This window comes from Petaurus breviceps, unplaced genomic scaffold, assembly GCF_028583685.1.
Source record: "Petaurus breviceps papuanus isolate PSGF00001 unplaced genomic scaffold, PetGlider_PUasm1.0 90594, whole genome shotgun sequence".
Taxonomy (NCBI): Eukaryota; Metazoa; Chordata; class Mammalia; order Diprotodontia; family Petauridae; genus Petaurus; species Petaurus breviceps.
Window position 1 is genome coordinate 2,999,172 of NW_027187281.1, and position 21,796 is coordinate 3,020,967.

The window sequence follows — 21,796 nt, forward strand, 5'->3', positions numbered from 1 at the left end:
CTTACCTAGGAATGGAGAGGGTAGAGGGTAGACATCGAAGAGCTCCTCCAAGCTCCTTCATTTAAGGAAGGGGCCTAGTGCTGTCATCTTATAATTTTCCACTGGACTTCAGGTCTTCATCATGCTCCCCTACTCTCTTAGCAGAGTGACTGGCATGTAGTAAGTGCTTAATAAATGCTGACTACTGACTAGAGGACAGAGTGCTATATGAAAAGTGCAATGTTATTATAATGGCTCTTTCATATTACATAACTACCTTATGTATTATATAGTTATATTAAAAAGCTCTAACATAGGGACTATCTGGAGCAGGAGTTCTTAATTTTGTATGTGAGGGGTGGCTAGGTGGCGCAGTGAATAGAGCACCCACCAGCCTTGAAGTCAGGAGGACCTGAGTTCAAATCCAGCCTCAGACACTTAACACTTACTAGTCACGTAACCTTGGTCAAGTCACTTTATCCCAACTGCCCTCCAAAAAGCAAAAAAAAAAAAACAAAAAAAAACCCCCCAAACCAAAAACTTTGTGTGTGAGAGACAGAACCTTTTGGTAGTCTGATGAAGCCTATGGACCCCTTCTCACAAATGCTTTTAAATGAATTAAAACATATAGGATTATAATGGAAACAATTTATACTGAAAAAAAGTTACTGAAACATTTTCTAAAATCATGGACTCCAGATTAAGAACCTTGAATCTAGAGAAAGGCTCAGTTCAGCTGCAAATCTTTGCCCCATCCTCCAGGTCCTGAGTATAACTATAAGAATCCTTACAACTGTCACCTCATAAAAGAAATCTGAGCAGTACTGTTCTACAAGCATCTATTAACCAGATATACATACATATATATTAAGAAGTTTTACTGAATATGGCTGTAAAGATGGAGGAATTTAAAAAGCTTCACTTATTAAGTCTTCCCTGCCACCCTCCATTTCATTTTTCCATTTTATTTCCTATAATACACAGAGGCATCATAAATTGAGAGTACACTGAATTCCACCACTTCTTTTACAGATGAAGAAACTGAGGTCCAGAAAGGTTAAGGAACTTGCCTAGGGTCTCAATGCCAATAATTGTTTGTGGTGGGATTTGAATCCAGGTCTTCCGGACTCAAAGCCAAGTGCTCTAGATATTAAGCTAGTGTGGGCTTGATATGTACATAAAGATGCATAAACATATATTTAAACTGCTATATAGTTATGCCAAGTGATAGATCTTTAGCCATGCCCGCCTAGGAAAGGAAAGTACAAATGGTCTTCTGACTGTGAAGGTGTGCATTGAGGTCCCTCTGACTACTAATGCACAGGCCTAGGCTTATGAAAGGGGTTTACAACTTTCAATGATGACAGTTGGCACAGGCACTAAAGGAAGCAAAATTCCTTAGAGATTATAAAGTCCTCCAGAAGCTTTTCTGCTTGTGGATAATGTCCTATTTGTATTATTCCTGAGAATACTGGAGCTTCCAAAATCACTCAAAAGTGCTCAGCATAACAATCTATACAGGAAAAACCAAGTAGAAAAAGGTAATTGTTCAGGGTGATATGCAGCTGGATAGGTAATCCACTGAGCTGGTCCACTGGTTTTAAATCTTGGAGAATCACTCCAAATAGACAATACTTTGGGCCAAGATTTGAAGAGAAGACAGCAAGCATGCTACAGTAAATTTGGAAAACAATGCATTACTTTAAATGATACCCAACTTTTCCATGAAACAAACAAAGCAACCTATCTTTTTAATAGCAATATTCTTCTGGTAATGTTATGTGCCAGGGATTAGCAAACTATGAGCCCACTGGTTAGTTAGCTAAGAACGGCTTTTACATTTTTAAACATAAGACTTTACTTAAAAATTCAAAAACCATTCTAAGCTTGCAGATGAAATTTGTCAACTTTTGCTTTATTGGCAGAGCCCCATATCTTATGAAGAATCAAAACTGAGGGTGACCCAAAGGGTAATGCAAAGACATATGTCTTTGCATGTAGCAGCATAAAAAGGCTGTAGCACATTAGCAAGAATAATCTGCATGCAGAAAGAGACATACAAGAAATTATCTAAGTAACGCATGAAGAAAAACTGTGATATCCCAGTTATGTAGAAAGAATACGGGATGACAGACAGCCTACATGCTGTAATAGTACCTACATAACATTAAGAGACTAGAGGAAGGTCTCCATGCACTACTCCATGGAGCTCTTATGAAGCACTTCCAGGAGGCCATGGGCAAAAGCCACCCTGGATGAAAACGTGCAGACAGGTTTTTAACTACACTGGAAAGAATTCTCATACTGATGAGATAACATCAACAGAAGTGTCGCTTAAAATATCACTTTATTACTTATAATAATAATTATGACTGTGTCTACTTCTTTAAGATTTGTCTGCCCTCTGACATATATTGGCTAGGTATCCCTAGACAAGGGACTTAATCCTTTAGTGCTCTAGGCTACGTGTCAAACACCCATTTGAACCAGATAAAAATATAACTGGGGAATATTTAACAAAATAAATAAAAACACAGTACAACCTAATGTTAATTTGTGGTTCAAGTCAACATGCAGCCCATCCCCGTTTCTATTTGAGTTTGACACTGTTCTAGACAATTCTCTTAACAAGTTCCCTACACCAATGAATTCATAGGTCTCTGTCCCTATAGCTTAAGTTTTACAAAGCATTTTCCTTAAAATAACTTTGTAAGACCGTGTGACAATACAAGTATCATTATCCTCATTTGAAGGATAAAGATGCTGACACACAACAAAATTAAAGGACTTGCCTAGTATTTTTCCCCCCAGTAGTAGGAGTCAAAAGCCAGGAGTAACTGAACCTCTGTCAGATTCTAACTCTAGCACATTGCCTCACTAGTCTTTCTTTTTTTTTCTGGAGGGGGAAGGCAGGGTAATTGGGGTCAAATGACTTGCCCAAGGTCACATAGCTAGTAAGTATTAAGTGTCTGAGGCCAGATTTGAACTCAGGTCCTTCTGACTCTAGGGTAAATGCTCTATTCACTGTGCCACCTAGCTGCCCCACCTCATTTGTCTTACAATAGTTAAAACTAAGATAACAAGAGTATTGCCCAGGAGTCAAGGTCTCTATGGACATAATGTTATGTACATAAAGCTTAGCAGTTAAAATCAATTTCAAAGTATCATTCTCTTCAGGATTTTAAATATTCCTCCTTGCAAACTTAGTTAATAATGAAAATGAAATTCCTACCCCAATTTTGTTAGCTGCACGCAGTCTAAAGTTATATGTCTTTCCAGGAAGAAGGTTGCTCACTGTACATTCTACTTCAGAACCTTGGTAAATTTCTCTGGGTTCATCTGTTTCTAAAGAAGACATTTCCACACTATAAGAGATAATAGGTGATCCTCCATCAATCTGAGGTGGTCCTAAAAAACATGTGGAAAAATTTGTGTGGTTTAAAATAGAACACATTTAAATATCTATTGAATTATATAATATATTGTTAAAGTGGAACTTACCCCATCGCAGTTGAATTTCTTTTGCTTTGGGTCTACCCTGTAATCTGGGAGGGAAACATGGACCAGGAAGCACGGCGGGGGTCTGCACCAGTAATGGCTCAGACACCTGTCAAACGACCAAATGATAATTTTTTTTAAATGAAAGAAAAAAGTCATATAAATACCAAAGTTTTATCATTAAAGAACTGTCAGCTAATACTACATGAATATAATCTAGAACAAAATAAACTACCAATGCTCAAAACCTATACAGATAAAGTTAAATGAACAATTTTAAAGGTCTAATACGAACCAAGTACTAACAAATAAATTAAAAGCACAATTAAAAAAATTTACTGCTCCATACTTAGACCCCCTCCAATCCATAATGGTCATACTTCCTAGTTTTTGGTGCTGACCAAATACAAATTCAAATAACTTGTTAAGTATGAACTGATGTTTATTTTATTTTCAGGTTTGGCCAACTTAGGCTACACTGATTTTTTTTTTTAACCTAAAAGACTTGTTAAAATACAACTTCCAACAAAATTTTCGTAACTTACTAAATCTTTTTTTTAAAACCCCTTAGGATTCTGCTATTATGAAATGGGAATACAGGGCTCTCCTATGAGTAAGGAAGGTATCAAGGCTTAAGGCCTACCTCTGACATGTACTGGCTATGTGATCTAGGACAACTCATTTAACCCCTTAGTGACCCATGACAATTCTGTAAGATTTATAAGAGTTGTTGATTTGTTATCATTAGAGGGAATTTTGACTTCAAAGTTCCTCGAATTGATGAAATCATAGGTCTAGACACCATTATGTTCTCTCCCTCCCACACATACAAAAAACATGGGAAAAAAAATTATAAATGCTCATGGAATCAATCTTCAATTAGAATAAAAATTTCCACCTGAAATTCTATGTATGTATTTAAATAACAGTACCATGCAAATGCATACTTTAAGTTCACTTCAATAATCTGAATAATAATAACATACATCAAAAAAAAAAAACCTGGTTAAAAAAAAAAGTACCTGTTTATGTAGCAGCCTTCTGAAATGAACCTTTTAAGATATTCAGATTTTTTTCCCAGCCGTCTTTATACAAAGCCCCTGGTTATCATCCCTATCTGCCCCTTCCTTTCACTACTGCTACCTACTTCAGAGCAGAAATGGTCTTGATCATATCCCCAAGTCTTTGCATACAGAAAGGATTTAATAAAGATAATTTAAATGAATAGTTAATATGTTATAAATAATAAATTCATGATTCATAATTCAAACAAATGGTCTATGATCTTTGGTACCTGATAATACATGCACAAATATACAATATTAAATGTCAAGCATAACATTCTATTTTCATATTCACTAAAAATTTATAAAGCACCTGTTGCAGGCAAGACAAAAATATATCAACCGATCCCTTCCATTAAAGGGGTTTAGGGTAATAACTAATAAACAGTGCCCCTCAGAGTACTGTTCATATAGCTATATGAAATACAGCATTACCGAACTCTGTCCTCCATCACTGACACAGTATACACGTAGGCGATAGAGGCAGCCAGGAGTCAGGCGATCACAGAGATGTTCCCGAGCAGTGCCGCTGTATATCACATCCCATTTGTTTCCTGTTAAGAATAGAGGCACAATCAATTATGGACGAATGCTTGACATTTTGGTATCATGGACACGGTAGGTATCTTCATTTCATTAAAACAAGCATTTGTGTAATTTGTCAGAACAATTCTAAGCCTATTTAGAGTTTCCTGGAAATGATCTAATTTTTTCTATATACAATTTCAAAGACAAATTTGGACAGATCTGTTGATGTGAAATATCTGTTACTTTGTATAGCCTCTGGAAAAGACAGACAATGTGCTTTTAATTAAGCATTTTAAATGTGTTTACTGGTTCAGTAATAACATTATAAATAAATAAAGAGAAGAAAAACCAATAATGTGAGTCGTCTATTTAAAAGACATCCTTTGCTTTATACATAGGCAAAGTCATTTCATAGCATTTCTTTTGTTGCTGTGGGTACTCCCTTCACCAAAGAAGTCTGCAACAAGCCCTCTACCTCTCAGCAGATGATCTCCAAGAGTTAGTATGGCTAACAAGTTCACTACCCTGTTGCCAGACTGGTAGTAAGCCTCTCTTGGGCTTATAACAGATACAGTATATAATACATATATTATCTCATGTTGATAAGATAGCTTTTTAAGTAGCCAGGTTGGGTCCCAGACAAGAGGTGTACAGTGTTATAAACTATTTACAGGTTAGTAGGAGCTGTCTGAGGTCTTGATCTGATGGCACAGCATTAGTGAACCCAGGGATACAACCTCCTAGCAATGACGAGTCACTTTAAAACACAATTTTTGGAGAACATTATTGCCAGAAGGCAAAATACACAACTTTTCTTTCTTTACCATTTTTCTCTTCTGGCCTTCTCACTTCATTAACAAAGACTAAAAAAAACCCCTTTTTTTCAACTTTTGTTTCATCTCTTCCAGGAATTCTAGTTTAATTTGTGTCCAAATTGTATTTTCCTTTGAGGCTTTGCTTGTAGCAGTTTTAGGGTCATTCTTTTCTTCTGGATTTGTGTCTTGGATTTCCTTGTCACCATAATGTCTCTTTAGAGTAGGATGCTTTTTTCAGCTCCTCATTCTTCCAGTCTTCTTGCTGACCTCAGACTTGATGTCAGGACTAGGCTCTGTGCATTCTGGAGGGAAAGTCTGTGCTGATCCTGTGGCTGCTTTCTCGGGATAATGAGAATGGTGCTCTTAAAGGACCTCAGGGTCAGCTCAGGTTCAATATCTGTAAACTTTCAAGTGCTACCAAAATGGTCTGATACAGGGCAAAGTCTGATTGCTGTTCCTCTGGTCTGAGCTCTGCAAAGTCCTGATCTGGGTTTGTATCTGAGTAAGAGTAGACTGCTGCTAGACTTAAAGCCTATCAATTAACTGGGAAGCTTTGCTGGTTCAGAGTGCAGAATGCAGGCTTCCTTTTGGTCTGCAAATCTTGTCCTGGTTATTCCTCTATAAACAGAGCTGAAGACTAGAAATGAGATCCTGGTCTGAACCTGGGGTCTGAGTTATATTTGCTTTTGAATTTGCTTCTTTCTTCAGGTATTTTGCTTGGGGCTTGAAATCAAAAGGATTTGTTGGGGAAGGGAGGGGTGGAGAGTGCAGGTCCCTTTGTCAGTCTGCCCTGGATCTGTGACCCACAACTAGGCAGTGGGCAAAAAACCTGCAAGTTTGTACCTATCCCTGTAATAGTGCTCCATCATGAGTCTAGGATCCTCACCCCAGTTTACAGCCTCTTCCTCTGTGCTGGTGTGTTCCACAGCCCCACCCCAGCACCCACAAATCTCTCCATCTGACCTTAGGCTGGAAAAATTACTTGTTACTTGCATTTTCCCATTAGGATTAGGTCTGGTGTGTTTTCTAGGTGTCTGGAGGAGTTTGAGCTGGAGGGGGGAGTTTCTAGTTATACTGCTTCCTGTTGTTCCATCGCCTCGACTCTTTAATTAATCTGCCTGCTCTTTAATTAATAGAAATCTTTCCTCTTAAATGTCTCTCCTATAAGAGGCAGGATCCATGACAACATCACTTCCCTCACCATCCTTTTCAGCATGGGATACACTTTCTCTCATCACCTCCTAACTCTCTAGCTATAGTGGGAAAGCTGGAATATACTTTATTCTACATTACCATTTCCAAACTCTCCCCTGACCACCTCCACTAAACAATTTCACTTCTTTGAGGTCCATATTCTGCAAATTTTATCATTCAATCATGAACCTAGCGACTTATCTTTAGACCACCAGTACATCTTCATTCCTCCTTTAATGAGTACAGTATCTGGCCAATAGTTTTTTCTTGTCTTCAAGTACTGTCCTTGTATTAGGGGTCTTCAACACAGACACCAGTATCTCCTCAATGCCCTAATTTCCCAGTTCCTTAATCTACTCAATTCCATTACGTATTTCATTCTAACCTAGCCACACAGAATATACACAGCTACATACTTGACCTAGCAATCACCCACAAGTGTTCTACTTTTATGTTCATGAATTCTGTAATTTCTTTATCTGATCACAATCTTTACAACCTCTAACCCTGTTCTCACTGTGACGTCCATTCCTTCCTTTTCTAGGCAATCACCCTTACCCTTGCTACATTTTCCTTTCTTCCCTTAGTCTCTTAGTGAATCAATTCAACTCTACGTGATTCTTCATTCTACATTTCCTTGCCCCCCCTTGTCATATTGTCAATCACAGTTTGCCAGTCCCCAACTTTGCATCATTCCCAACATTCACCTTCTTCATGTACTGATAAGAGCTGGAGGAAAAAAGGAAATCATGCTGACTAGACCCACAATGCAGCAGGGCAAAACATTCCACTCTGTCCCAATATATTTGCCATCCACCTTCCATAGTGGCTATTCCAAACCTTCTTGGTTCTCTTTAAGCCTCCTATGGTACTGCTCCCTTATTCTTTACTAAAAGCACCACCATTCTTCTAGTCATCTATACCTGCAAGCTTGGTATCTCTGATGCTTTACTCTCGCTCACACAACATATCTAATCTGTTACTTTTACTTTTGCATTTCTTGCATATGTTCCATTCTCTCCTTACACAGTCACTACTCTAGTTCAGGTGTTAAGGGCATAGACTATTGCAATAGCTAAATAACTCTTACCCGTGCCTCAAATTTCTCCCCAATTCATCTACCACTTGGGTACCAAGATGTTTTTCTTAATCATTAGCTACTTGGCATTTGAAACTCTTTATAACCAGACCCTTTCAAATCCTAAATCTTCTCATACCTTATTCTCCGTTCATACACCCAGAGATGCAGCTACACTCACCTACCTGCAGTTCCTTGAATAGGACTCTACTTCCATGGCTCTACACTGACTATATGTCCTATCTTCCTGGACTTCCTTAAAAGACTCAACTCAATTCCCACTTCCTGCAAGAGGCCTTTACTGATCTCCTGAGAAGTTAATGCCTTCTCCTTTCAGAATACCTTTGCCTTCTGTGTATATGTTTTACATGTATTAGCTATTTACACACTGCCCCCTAAATGAGAATACAAGCTTTGTGACAGCCTTTCTTTGTATCCTCAAGTGCTTTTCACAGGTCCTGGTATGCAATAAGTGCTTAATAAATGCTTGTTGACTGTCTTAATTAATATAGTTCTTACCATTGGAGCCTTCTGACATTTCTACAACATACTTATTTATAGATGCTCCTCCATTGTCTTTTGGTGGATCTGTTACAAAACAAAACAACCAATATTGGTATTAGGCAAAGCAAAAACAAAGAATAAAATATTTCATTTGACATATTTATTGAAGTTTTGATAAATCATGCCTTATTTAAGTTTTTAAGGGTAAATTTAAGAGTTTTGGAATTACATATAAACTAAGATCAGAACCATGGTTTGAAATGTTGCTCTGAAAAGAATCTGACACAAAAATAATGCTTTATGGCTTTCAAAGAGGTTTAACAGACATGATTCCAACTGAAAGCCATGACTGCTCTGTGAAATAGGGGAAAAGTCACTAATATTCCCATGTTGCTGGTGAGGAAATGGAGGCTCAGAGAGTGACTTGTCTAAGGTCACAGACATATACAATATGTGGTTGAGCAGTGACTACAATTCAGTTCTCTTGATTCAATCCTAATCCAATGTTCCTTCACTATACTTTATGCCACATTTATGTCCAGAACTTCAGAGTGCTTCCCATCTGTCTGAACATCAGATCTGAATTCTTTAGTATATATGTTTTCAAAGAGCCACAGAAACACTCCTAATTATAATGTGGCCTGAATTTGGCCCTATCTGGACAAATCAACTTATGTAAGGATCTTTGAAGAGTTTGTATTAATATGAAAAGGAAAACACCTTACCCCAAGTTATTTTAAAATTCTGTGAATGTATCTTTCCTTTAACTGAAGGTTTTAAAGGTACTCCAGGTTTATCTGGACAAGTAGTAAATTCTACTACTTCACTTGGATTGCTTTTACCTTCTGAGTTATAAGCAATAACCTATGACAAAAACATACAGAAGTAATATTATATAAATCCAACATAGTCATAATCTTTTAACATGGTGATTGTTGACAAGACAGTGTTGGCTAATTCCTTCCAGTATTCTTACCCTGACATATGCATAAAAAATGAGAGCCAAGGGGAATACTTGTAGGTGATAGGGTGGTAGGTTATTTGTTTCATAACACTGGTTTATTTAATTTAGAACCTTTATCCTTCATTAGATCCTTAGTATATCCAAATGGTATTCAAACTTAGGGAGTTCAAAATTCTCTTCCTTAGTAGTTTTACAATCAAAGAGTAAACATGAGCTTAATTTATCATCCTGCCTAAGACCAATAAATAAGTTTGAAGTGTTAAGAAAATCTAAAATAATACCAAATAAGCCAAATGTAGCTCCTCTTAATCTTTTTAGCTAAAAAACACCTTGTCCAGTTACCTCTTCTAAAAGTAAAGTTCCTTCTTTGGTCAGCAGCCATAAAGAATAACAGAAAATAGAAACAGAAACCAGACCTATGGTTTCACTGACATACAGAACTTCCACATTGAGGCAATTCCTAAAACCAATGCATCCTAGCACCGTCTCGTTCAGGATGACAAGGCTTAGATTAGAGGCAAGGCTAAAAGCCAGGTCCCTTAGCCTCTAAGGCTGGTAACTCTATTCACAACACCACGTGACGACTCTTCTCTTTCTCTTTATTAATCTTATTAACAATGTTAAATAACAAATACTCCTTGAACACTCATGATAGGTAAGAAACCTTGCGTTGTGAGGAATGTATAGATCTAAGAGACAGGCATACTTCAAGAAGCATATAATCTGAGTGTACAGGTTATCAAATATCAAAGGACAAATTAACAAGCAGTTTTAAGTGCTAAATAAGTGGTACAGACAATCTGTGGTAGGAATTTAAAAGAGGCAGAGATCAAGACTTTATAGAAGAGTTAAAAGGTAGGAAGGAATACAATGTATTAATCAGTAAGAAATTAGTCTGGACTGGCTGAAATAGAAGATTCAAGTAAGGGACTAGGGAGCAGTGTGTGTGATAAAGTTAGAAAGTCACATTATGACAGAAGAATCTTGAATCTCAAATGAAATAATACCCGTAAAACATTTAGCACAGTCTGACACATTGCAGGCACTTAAACGCTCACTCCCTTTGAGCTTAAACTTTTTTCTGTAGGCAACACATAGATACTGATTTTTTAAAAAATCAAATGTGTAATATAGTATAAGTTGTATTTCAGGAAAATTTTAGGAGTGGTGGGGAGGGAAAGAATATGGATGGAGGGTGATCAGTTAAGAAACAATTGAAATGATTTAGGCATGAAGAATATCCATCAGCCTCTCACCAGTATGAATCATTGTCAAAGGAGGATTCTTTCAAACTGCCCCTTCCCTCCTTTGCATTTTTTCTCCACTTAGGTGGAGAAATCAAGGTGGGTCAATAATTTCATTTCTGCTCCTACTTGAATAATACATAATACCATTATATTTTATATAATATAATATATTATAGTAATATCAGTCTTGATCTTTCTTAAACTACTACCTACAAATATGAAGCTTAAGTTGTTGACAGTCATGGAGTAGTTTTTTCCACTTAGACCTGATGAAAAGCTTGGGCAGCTATGTGGCACAGTGGATAGAAGGCTGAGTCTAGAGTCAGAAAGACTCATTTTCCTAAATTCTTAGTGTCTGTGTGATTCTGGGCAAGTCATTTTATCCTGTTTGCTTCAGTTTTCTCATCTGTAAAATGAGCTGGAGAAGGAAATGGCAAGTCACTCCAATTTCTTTGCTAAGAAAACCCCAAATGGGCTCACAGAGAATCAGACACAACTGAAAAATGATTAACACATGAGAAGCTCAAATGATCTCTTTGTGAACTGCATCTATTTTTAGTGGGGACTTGCTGACGACCAGTTAAGAAGATGATTTTTTCACAAATTTACTGATCCATCCTTAACTGTTTATTTTTACTAAGTGCCCAACTGACATAGGGGCAACCATAGCTGCAGGATTCCGGAGTCCATGGTTTCTTTTTTTTCTCTTCTCCCTTTTGCTCTATCTTATGCTTGATTTCCCTTTCTAACTTGAATTTTTCTGTTGTCAGAGTTTCACTGACTCTTCCTAGTGGCTTTGCTAAGTAACTCCTTCAAGGTCTTTTTGTAGCTTCTCCAGGGCCATGGACATGTTTTGATGCTACCTTTAGGGGTAGTCTGAGTTTGAGCAACTGGCTGCAGTCACACGAAGTGATGGTGGGGACACCATAGTGCATGAAGTAGACTCCAAGATCCTGCTGCTTGAACACTGATCAGCTGTCCTGTGCAGACCAGAGTTCATGCAAAAACCTAAGTCCCCTCTGCTACATTCTTTGTAGAGTTGTTGTTAATGTTTTCTTTAATCTCCATATGCAACCATATCAGTACTAATGTGATGTGAAAGGAAAACTAAATAAATATGCTAGATATCTTATGTACTTTACAAAACCTATAGATACATAAATCATTCTAGTAAAAGAAAAATGGCCTGCAGATATATATTAGAGATTAAAAAAATGAAACTAATGGGTTAAATTATCTATGCACTATATAATTAGGGTCTGAATTATAAGAGTTCTTTGTAAGAGAAACAAAATAGAGAAGCATAGAACATAAAAATTGAGAAGCATAGAACAGAAATAAATGCAATTAGGAATTTTCATTTTTAATAAAGATCATCTAGATAGAGTAGTCTATGCTCCCTGCCATTAAATTCTTACTATTCCCTCAATTCCTTAACTCCTGAAATCTGGTTTCTATTTTCAACACTTTAATAAGACTGTTCTTTGCAACACTACTCATGAAATTCAATGGTTTCTTTTTCATCTTTACTCTTCTGAACCTCTTCACTCTCCTCTTCTTCCTTGGATTGTACAATATTGCACTTTCAAGGTTCTCCCCCTATCTTATTTCCTTTAGTGGATTCTACCTACTCATAGGCTTCAGCTCCTTACTCTGACATTCAAGGCCCTCCATGATCTGATCACAGCTTACCAATCAGCTGCACTGCTCATGATTCACCTTCATGAATTCCAGGTTCTTACCAAAGTGTTTTCCAGGCTCCTGTTCCCTAATCTCTCTCCTGATTCTGGGAATGGTTTATCTTTACACATCTTAGCCTGTCATAATAGGCTTTTAGGGATCATTTACTCCAGGAAAACTTTCCTGATCGCACAATTAAAAATGATGTTATATAATACTTTGTTTGCTCTTTAGTATATACTTATGTTATCATAACTTATGCTATAGTACATATGTACTTATCAGCTCTGACTAGGAGGTGATGACTATTTTGTGCCTCTCCTATTAAAGTCCAATACTCACTGTCATGGGGGTGAGTCACAGTGGCAAAGTCAATCATTTATGTTATCAGTGATTGCTCTGCTACTCTGGATAATGCAGGTAGTCTCATAATATCAACTGTTAAGTTTCATGATGTAAGAAGGAATATTAATTTTAGACTTACAGTGTATGACATCCTTCTAGATTATAATGAATTCTCTAAGCTACAATTCTGATGCTTTTTAAAAAGTCAAAATAGAATAATTTGTGCCTTTTCCATTGTTTCAAGTCAATCTTTAGGCAAACTTTACTGAACCTATGGGATGGCCTAGCTCTACTGTTATTGATGGTTTATTAGCTTATGTAATGCTGCTACTTTTTTGATATATTTATATATATTTTCACCTACTGTTTGTTTTAAAATGAAGAGAAAAAGCAGTTAACAAACCTAATGGCTTTGTTCAAATATTTTGTAAATAGCTTGTTTTCTTCAAACATGCCTCTGATTCACACTACCTGAGAATGCATTTCTGTTTTTTGCTCGAAACTATTATTGATAAGAGAAATGTAAATTAAAACAACTCTGAGGTACTACTTACTATCCCACACCCATTAGATTGACTAATATAACAGAAAAGGATAATGAAAAATTATCCTTTGGAGGGGATATGGGAAAAATGGAACACAAATGCACTGTTGGAATTGTGAACTGATTCAACTATTTGGAAGAGCAATATGGAACTATGCCCAAAGGGCTATAAAACCAGGCATACCGTTTGACCTAGCAATGCCATTACTAGGTCTGTATACTAAAGAGAAAAAAAACATCAAAAAGTAAAACAAAAATATTTATAGCAGCTCTTTTATTGATGGCAAAGAATTGGAAATTGAGGGGATGCCCATCAATTGAGGAATGTCAGTATATAATTGTGGTGGGACACTACTGTACTATAAGAAACAATGAGCAGGATGCCCTCAGAAAAATCTGGGAAAACTTATATGAACTTATGCAAAGTGAAATGAGAGCAGAACCAGGAGAACATTGTACACAGTAATATGATATGTACAATGATCAACTGTGAATGACTTAGCTATTCTCAGCAATATGATAATCTAAGACAATTCTGAAGGATTCAGGATGAAAAATGCTATCCATATCTAGAGAAAAAACTGATGGAATACAGTTTTTTTTAAAAAAGTATTTTTATTTTTAATCTGCATACCTATATTATGAAATACCAATATACTCAGCTATAGTCTACAGAACTTTAAATTATAAATAATATATAACTGCCTACAGAAAATTGACATGAGGCAAAAGAATTTTCTATAAAACTTATTTATGCTTGTATTAGGTAAACATGATGGTGTTTCAGCAAATGACTATAGAAACTGGTAACAGATTTTTGAACTGGAAACTTTAAATGTCAAATGAATGAGCTTTTAGTTGGTAAAAGGAAAGAATTATATATTTCAAGATGTTAAAAATAAATATTATTTTGAAAACATTAAAACCTATATCCACAATAGTCTGTGTCCCAAAATGATCATGCTTAACTATATATACGGTTAAGATTCTTTAGTCAACCAGTTTCAAGATGAATGACCTCTTCATTAATTAATAAGGTCACCAAAATGTCAACTGTTAAATTTCATGATGTAAGAAGGAACATTAATCCTAGATTTATGATATATGACATTCTTTGTTGCTTAAAAGCAACTAACATCAGATTACCCATCACTAAATCGAATTAAGAAATAATAATTAAAACAACCACAAACGCATGCCACTATGCCAGGTACCAGAGCCATGAAATCAAACAAGATTCTTGTTCACAGTTTACTATGTAAGATATAAAATACTGATCTACACCAAAATAAGTAGATAAACAACTGAGAGAGGGCACACAAATGAAATCCAAAGGTAAACCCTAAACCTCACATTAACTTTTTGTTTTAAACTCCTACCAAGACTCTTATTCTTGCTATTAAAATGCTGACCCCAGGGGTGGTCAGGTGGCGCAGGGAGTAAGAGCACCGGCCCCAGAGTTGGGAGACCTGGGATCGAATCTGGGCTCAGATACTTAGCACCACACCCAGAAATAACTGGCCATGTAACCTTGAGCAAGTTACTTAACCCCAATTGCTTTAAAAAATAAAATAAAATGCTGACCCTTTATCAAAGGTACTAATTATGAAAGAAATTACCAGAATGTTTATAATGAAAGGTAGAAAGATGATAAACACAGGGCTTAGACACTGACAACATGGTACATTCAGTCCCCAAATGATCAAAGTTGACAGTAAAAGAAAGTTCTTGATGTGTTCAGTGTCACCTAGGAGTGGTCTATCTTTCCTCCCTCAGAAGGGGCACAGCTATGTTGATACATTCTGTGAAGAGGAGAAACAAAATTGCTAACTACACAGTAACTGTAACAGCTGCACTGTATTGGGGTGTAAAATTAGTTAAATAAAAAAAGCCTTAATAGTATATGCCTGACTCTCTTATAATGTAATTATCAGAATCAACCTTGAATATGCCTTTTGGAGATGCCCATTTATACTGTGAGAATAAAGTGCCAGTAAAGCATGAAATACGAATTTTAGTTTAAGATAATTCTAGCAGAAAACATTCTAGATTAACTGTTTTAGAGAGCCTAAGAGTAAAAGAACAGAATGAGACACACATTAAATATTATTATTTAACATTAACCTGATTAATTGATGATGTTAATAATGTTAAATATTGAATAAAATATTTAAGATTTAAAATGAAAATTATTTAATGGTTTTAAACCTTACTTTAAGATTTTTACAATCTTACCTTAAACTTGTACTTTGTACTGCGTCTAAGATTTTTCACTGTGTAAGCAAGATCCTCTCCATCATATTTAGGCTTGAAACCATATCCCTGTTAGAAGATTAACACACATACATATATGATATACATATGTACATATTTATAGTTATACTTATATTTTACTTTTTAATAATGGAAAGAGGGGAACAATGGAAAAGGACCTATTTTTTCTTTACCTTTTAAATGTCTAGAAGTGCAAGGTACTTTTATCACTTTGTTTAAAGTTAAATCTCTTTACCTTGGATTAGGTTGGACCAGTTTCTCAAAGCTGAGGGAGGGTGGGGGTAGACAGAGGAAAACCCACCTAACTAGTTCAGCAGGCAGCAATGAAAAGATATGTATTAAACAGTGTCTAGCCACTAGGTCAAAGACTTCTTTGGCCATGGCAACCCATGAAATGAAGAAAAATTACAAAATAGTCCTATGTCCTATGCCGCCTATTTCTGCTTTTGCAAATACCATGGTGAATGAAGTGGGGAGGCATTAAGACAAAAGGAGAGTTGGTTTAAGAATTGCAGTTTTTAAGCTATCTATAAATGTAAATTTAACTACTGGTACTCTAAATGTAAGATCTTAGTCCAAAGACAGAGTGACATATTTTTGGAACAAGTAAATCATATAAGTACTGATATTCTCATGGTAATTAAACCAGAAGACAACAAAAATTAAGGCTAAATGGAAGAATAGTTTGTAAGTTTTCCTTGAAGACAAACAAAGGAATTGATAGGGTTGGTTTCATCATGTGCCAGCACGAAACAATATTTTATGGGATGTTTGGTCATCTTTTTACTTCAGTGCTTATGATGAGAATTAAGTAAAAAAGACTGATGGGAATAAAATTATAGATCATGTGCTAACATTTGCTACAAAGGATGAAGAAAGAGAAAAATTCTATACAGAATTGAGTAAGATCTTCCAAATCAACACATACTTTGATACTCAATGAACAAGTATAAAAGTGGGCACAGGCTGGTTAAAAGATGTCAGAATATATGACTTGGGTCTGAGAAAAAGAAGAAGTTAAGAGGTTTATAGCTTACTAAGAATCTGAGGGCAACATGGAGCATCACAAATAAAGAAAATGACACTACTAATGTGGGAATAACATAAAAATCAATTATTTGTGGTCAGATTAGTTAAAGCAAGCAGCAAAAAATCACTCATTAGTGATGAGTTTATTTGACCTTGCCACTTATGAAACAAATGATAATACAAAATGGCCCTCAGCCCTGTGAAAAAGTACTGGAAAATGGATAAAGAAAGTAAGAATAGCACTGATTTTAGACCATCTATAAATGTTCATTTTAATACTAGTACTCTAAAATGTGAGATGCATTTTCAATGATGATCAAAATGACAAACTACTGAATCATATTGCTAATGAACATTCTTGCTACAAATGAAACTTGAAGAGAGAAGAAAATTGTAGTTAAATGAAGGAGCAAACTGAAAGACACTGGCAGAATTGCTTTTATTGTGCATCCAAAGGCAACAGAAAACTTGTACTTCTGATGAGTCTATGCAAAAGATCATGAAGATAACAGTACCAACATTTCTTAAAATTAGGATTTACAAATGTTCTGCAAACTCAACAAAATTCTTTTTAAACTTATTTAATAAACATTTCAATGCTTAATGATTTCAATTATGGATTTAGAAATCAAAAAGGTCAAAGGTCTGTGGATTAAACAAGCCTTGCATGCACAAACACAAATACTTTCAAAGACAGAATAAGGAGGCATTAAACTTGGCAAGCACTTACTCTATCATATTCCTATAAAAAAAAAAAAGAAACTGACAATACTTCAAGGGACAAGTTACTAATATTAGTCATTTCAAATCAGTTGACTAAACTGCTAGAGGAAAGATCAAAATCAGCTTCAAAAAGAATAAAAAGAAGGTATTACTGCATGTAATTTAGATAGTTCCATTCTGACACATCTATAAGTCACTGATGCCCTAAATCAGGAAATGGATAAAGTAACAGACATGATACAGATTATCACCATTTCCTACAATAATCACAATCAATCAACAAAAACTTACTGAATGAAAAGACATGACAGATAAGGGAACAGGATCAAACAAGATTCCTTGATAAATGCAATTATAGATTGTCAGTGATTACTAACAGCAAGTGAGGCATAAAATAGGGACCTACACTTTTGCCACAGTTATTTACTAGTATCATGTATGATGGCTAATGCTAAAGACAAATGGAAGTATATATGACCTATGAATAGTATGGCCCTCTAGATGTTTCTTTTTTTTGGATGACATTATACTGACTGAATACACTTCAAGCTCTAAAAATACTACAGAGGCTCCCCCAAGTGGGATGTAGAAGCACTCAAAAGAATTCAATCAACACAATGAATCCAAGTGGATAAAGAACATCAGACTATGGCACACAATTGCACAATCAGTTCATTCAGCTAATCTATCAGTACACACATCTTGGATAAATATTGGGTAAGGCCAATCAACTGTACCCAGAAGTAAAGAAGAGTAAGAAAGTGAGCTGGATTGCATTTGGGAAGCTGTGTACTTTCAATAAACCCAAGCCCTTCCCTAAAACAAAACAAAAAAAGACCCCTTTTCTTAATTATTTTCTTCTACATCTACAATGACACTATATGATTACAAATCTTAGAATATCACAGAATCTTAAGAATAAAAACTGAGGGTCATCCAAATAACAATGAAGAAACTTATGGTGGATATAAGCAGGTTACAGCAATACCGACAAACTATGATTAAGAAGTGACAGGAAAGATTTTAACCAAATGATAAATGGCTGGAAAATGAGGGTGATCATTCATGTAGCAAGAGTAATGGTTAATTGATGGCTAGATTATATCTATCAACTGCATACAATTCATATAATGCCCACATAATATCAAGAGATCAAGGAAAGGGCACTCAGCATACATATCAGATGCGCCAGGGGGATGAAAGGGAAAAAACAGACAAAAGCTGCCAAAGAAAAGAAGACAGGGATAGGTTGTGATATGAACCTCCGAAGTATATTCATGATATCAGTTTCACTAATGCTAAAGGTAGTGACTAAATAAGAAGGGATATCACCAAGGAATTAGTGTCAGAAAAGTAGGTAAAAATAAGAGTTTGTAAAAGACAGGCTCTTCATTGTAGAACTAACTATGAAATGTAGAAAGACCTAGGGGAAGTCATCAAGAATGATGGAAAAATCCTCTTGGTAATATATAAGAGAGAATATGGACAAACATCATACAATATGTGAAGGCATGGATGGGCTGACATCTTTAACAACAGAAGGATAACTGACAATGGGATCATAGATCTACTAGTAATAGAAATACTACTGAAATTTACTCTTTCCTATTTCAACTGTAAACATGGAGTTAGATGCAAACCAAGTCTTCTTTAGTACTGAATATAACCCAGTTCTAAACTGGATGTTTATAAAATTTAATAAAACATAGAAAAATGTTTAACTTTTTTGGAGCTAGCTACAAACTGTGTTTTGGTTCCATTTTGGTTCATTTAGGGTTAGGGCCACTGAAGATTCAGAAGCAAAATTGCCTGTCCAAAGTGACTGCAAACCTAACAGCAGTTCAGTCATAGCTATAGTGTAAAGGAGTTAAGACCTTACTGTGAAGTCACTTCTCAATCTGACCTATTAGTTTCATGGGGGAGCTCCTTATCTTTATTGTAGGAGCAGGCAATCTTTTACAAATATCTCACTTAAATCTTCAAAGTATACATTAACACTTACTGATGTCTCTTCTTCCATCTCTAAAATATATGAAATTCCTTCATCTGATGGTGTTCCTGAGGGTTTACTCCACTGTAAGGACAACCAAGTAACTCCAGCTTTAACAAGTGTAGGACTTGCTGGCGTGGAAGGGGCACTGCCGGAGGTGTGATATAAGACCTCTTCACTAAAGCCACTGTTATAAACAAAAAATATTCATACTTAATAGAAGGAACTAGAAACATTCTTAAACACCTTAAGAATTAATTCATAATAACAGATTATGACTGTAGTGGTAATAATTCCCTGGATTTGATAGTGACCTTCTGCTAAATGTAAAACTCTTATATGTCCTTTTTAATTCATTTATTATAATAATATATTATAATATTTTATTCATTTATTTTAATATTCTTTTTATTCATGCTGTTCACATACCTCATTCTACCTCCTAGCTCTGTCTCACATTTATGCTGTCTTCTATGCATGGAATGCATTCCCCTTCTCATCGCTGCCTCCTAGAATCACTTATCAGAACTACCACCACAATTGTCCTCCCAGCTGCTACCCCTACAATCCTAGTTACCTTATATTTGGTATGCATGCATACATGTACATATGTACACATGTATATATGCAGTCACACATATACATATATTCATCTTGTTTTAGCATGATCCTAAAAATTAAAAGATTTTAAAGATCTTATATATAATCTAGGAGGTAGTTGCAGGCATAGTGACATCACCTCCTGTTTAATGGAATTTTGCTACTTTCAAAGTCCTTTCAAATAATCTTATCTATATACTATATGAAAAATTATTTCTCAGTCATTACAGTCAAAAGTTAACTATCAATCATTTCCACTAATCAGACGCAAATTTAGATCATCTATTTAGATGGATGATCTAAAATTCATGTCAACATTACTCTGGGACCTCTATTAAAGTTTTATTCTATTGCCTCACTGGGCATGGAAGCAAACCTGGGTCCTTAAGAGTATGTCAAATAAGGACAAGCTTTACCAGGTTCTAAGTCAGACTAGGAGGGCCTCAAATACTGAACTGGCAAGAAAGGACTAGCCTATTTCATTTTGGAAAGACATCATTAGAAATTTAGTGAAGGGTCACTATTTGGGGGCCAAGGAGGAAACCTTAATTAAGTGTAAGTACTTTATTGGCAAACATACTATGGTTTAACTCTACCCCAGCAGGAGTCATAAAAGAATGCCTTTTGACATCACTAAAACTCTGAAATCAGGATTTGCTCCAGATAATTAGCACTGTGGAAAACTGAAAGGTAATTCTTGTAATAGTTCCTATATTATGACTTACCTTGTGCCCTTGTCATTTTTGGCCGCTAGTCTAAACTTGCAACCCATTGCTGGTGATAATTTAGTAATCCTAAATTGCTTCTGTTGGCCAAAGTAACACTGACAAAATTCTCCATTTCCTTTCCCCTAAAACGAAAGCAAGAATTTTATATTTTGTACATTGTTACAAAATACAAATTAACACCAATGTTACTGAAAGTCTATTAGGTAACAAACAAAATACTATACATCAGATGTGTTTTTTGTTAAAGACACACACAAGCTACAAATATCAAAGGAAGACAAACAGTACTTGAAAAGTTCATTATCTGATAGCTCAAAAGTAATGAAGGTGTATATATTATTTTTGGGGAAAACTATGGCGCTATCCAGTTACATATTAAAGTGCTTTAGGACAATCCAAACCAATGTGTCTAGTTAAAAAAAAAAAGCTCTAGATTTGCAATTACAGAAAGGTTTGAAAGGCTATGAAAGAAACCTTGTGGAAAGAAATGTCTCCTAGCTAAGAAGAGTTATGAAATAAGAGGAGAATTTGGTGATAATGAAATGAAATTATTACTCTACCTAAACATAGGCATATCTTTGTGGAGTTAGTAAAGGAGCATTAAGGTTTGTAATACAAATTTTAAAAGTACATTTTAACTTATTTAAGTCCAACACCCATAAAAAGAAAAATTATGACACCTAAACTTCCCTACTCATCTATCAGACTCAGATTAAGGGTCACTTTAAAGCTTTCAACTTTCTAACAGGGGTTTACTTTTTCTTATTTTTATCAAAGAGTGTATTCTTCTATTAGAGATATTCAACACTTTTTAAAAGTTAGACTTCAAGTAAACAAATGCCAACTCCTTTGTTCTTTTGAAAATATAGTTACCCGATTGAATGGGCCATTCCAATAGATTTATTTCCCTCAGGCCACTCCTTTCAGCTGAGTTAAAATTCTGCTTCAGATACCAACCTGTGTAACCTGGGGTAAGTCACTTAATCCCTGTATGCCTCAGTTTCTTCTTTTG

At 35.6% G+C, this 21,796-nt stretch overlaps 1 protein-coding gene across 6 annotated transcripts in view; it reads right to left on the bottom strand.

The window, feature by feature from the left end:
• FNDC3A (fibronectin type III domain containing 3A) overlaps positions 1–21,796 on the bottom strand; it is a 189,631-nt gene that overhangs the window by 20,517 nt on the left and 147,318 nt on the right. For all 6 annotated transcript variants that reach the window (XM_069063638.1, XM_069063635.1, XM_069063636.1 and 3 more), the window contains 8 exons: positions 20,782–20,906; positions 19,469–19,643; positions 15,676–15,762; positions 9,386–9,524; positions 8,676–8,744; positions 4,977–5,095; positions 3,481–3,586; positions 3,212–3,387 (listed from right to left, as the gene is read on the bottom strand). In XM_069063638.1, coding sequence (XP_068919739.1) covers positions 3,212–3,387; positions 3,481–3,586; positions 4,977–5,095; positions 8,676–8,744; positions 9,386–9,524; positions 15,676–15,762; positions 19,469–19,643; positions 20,782–20,906 — 996 coding nt within the window. The remainder of the gene's footprint in view (positions 1–3,211; positions 3,388–3,480; positions 3,587–4,976; positions 5,096–8,675; positions 8,745–9,385; positions 9,525–15,675; positions 15,763–19,468; positions 19,644–20,781; positions 20,907–21,796) is intronic.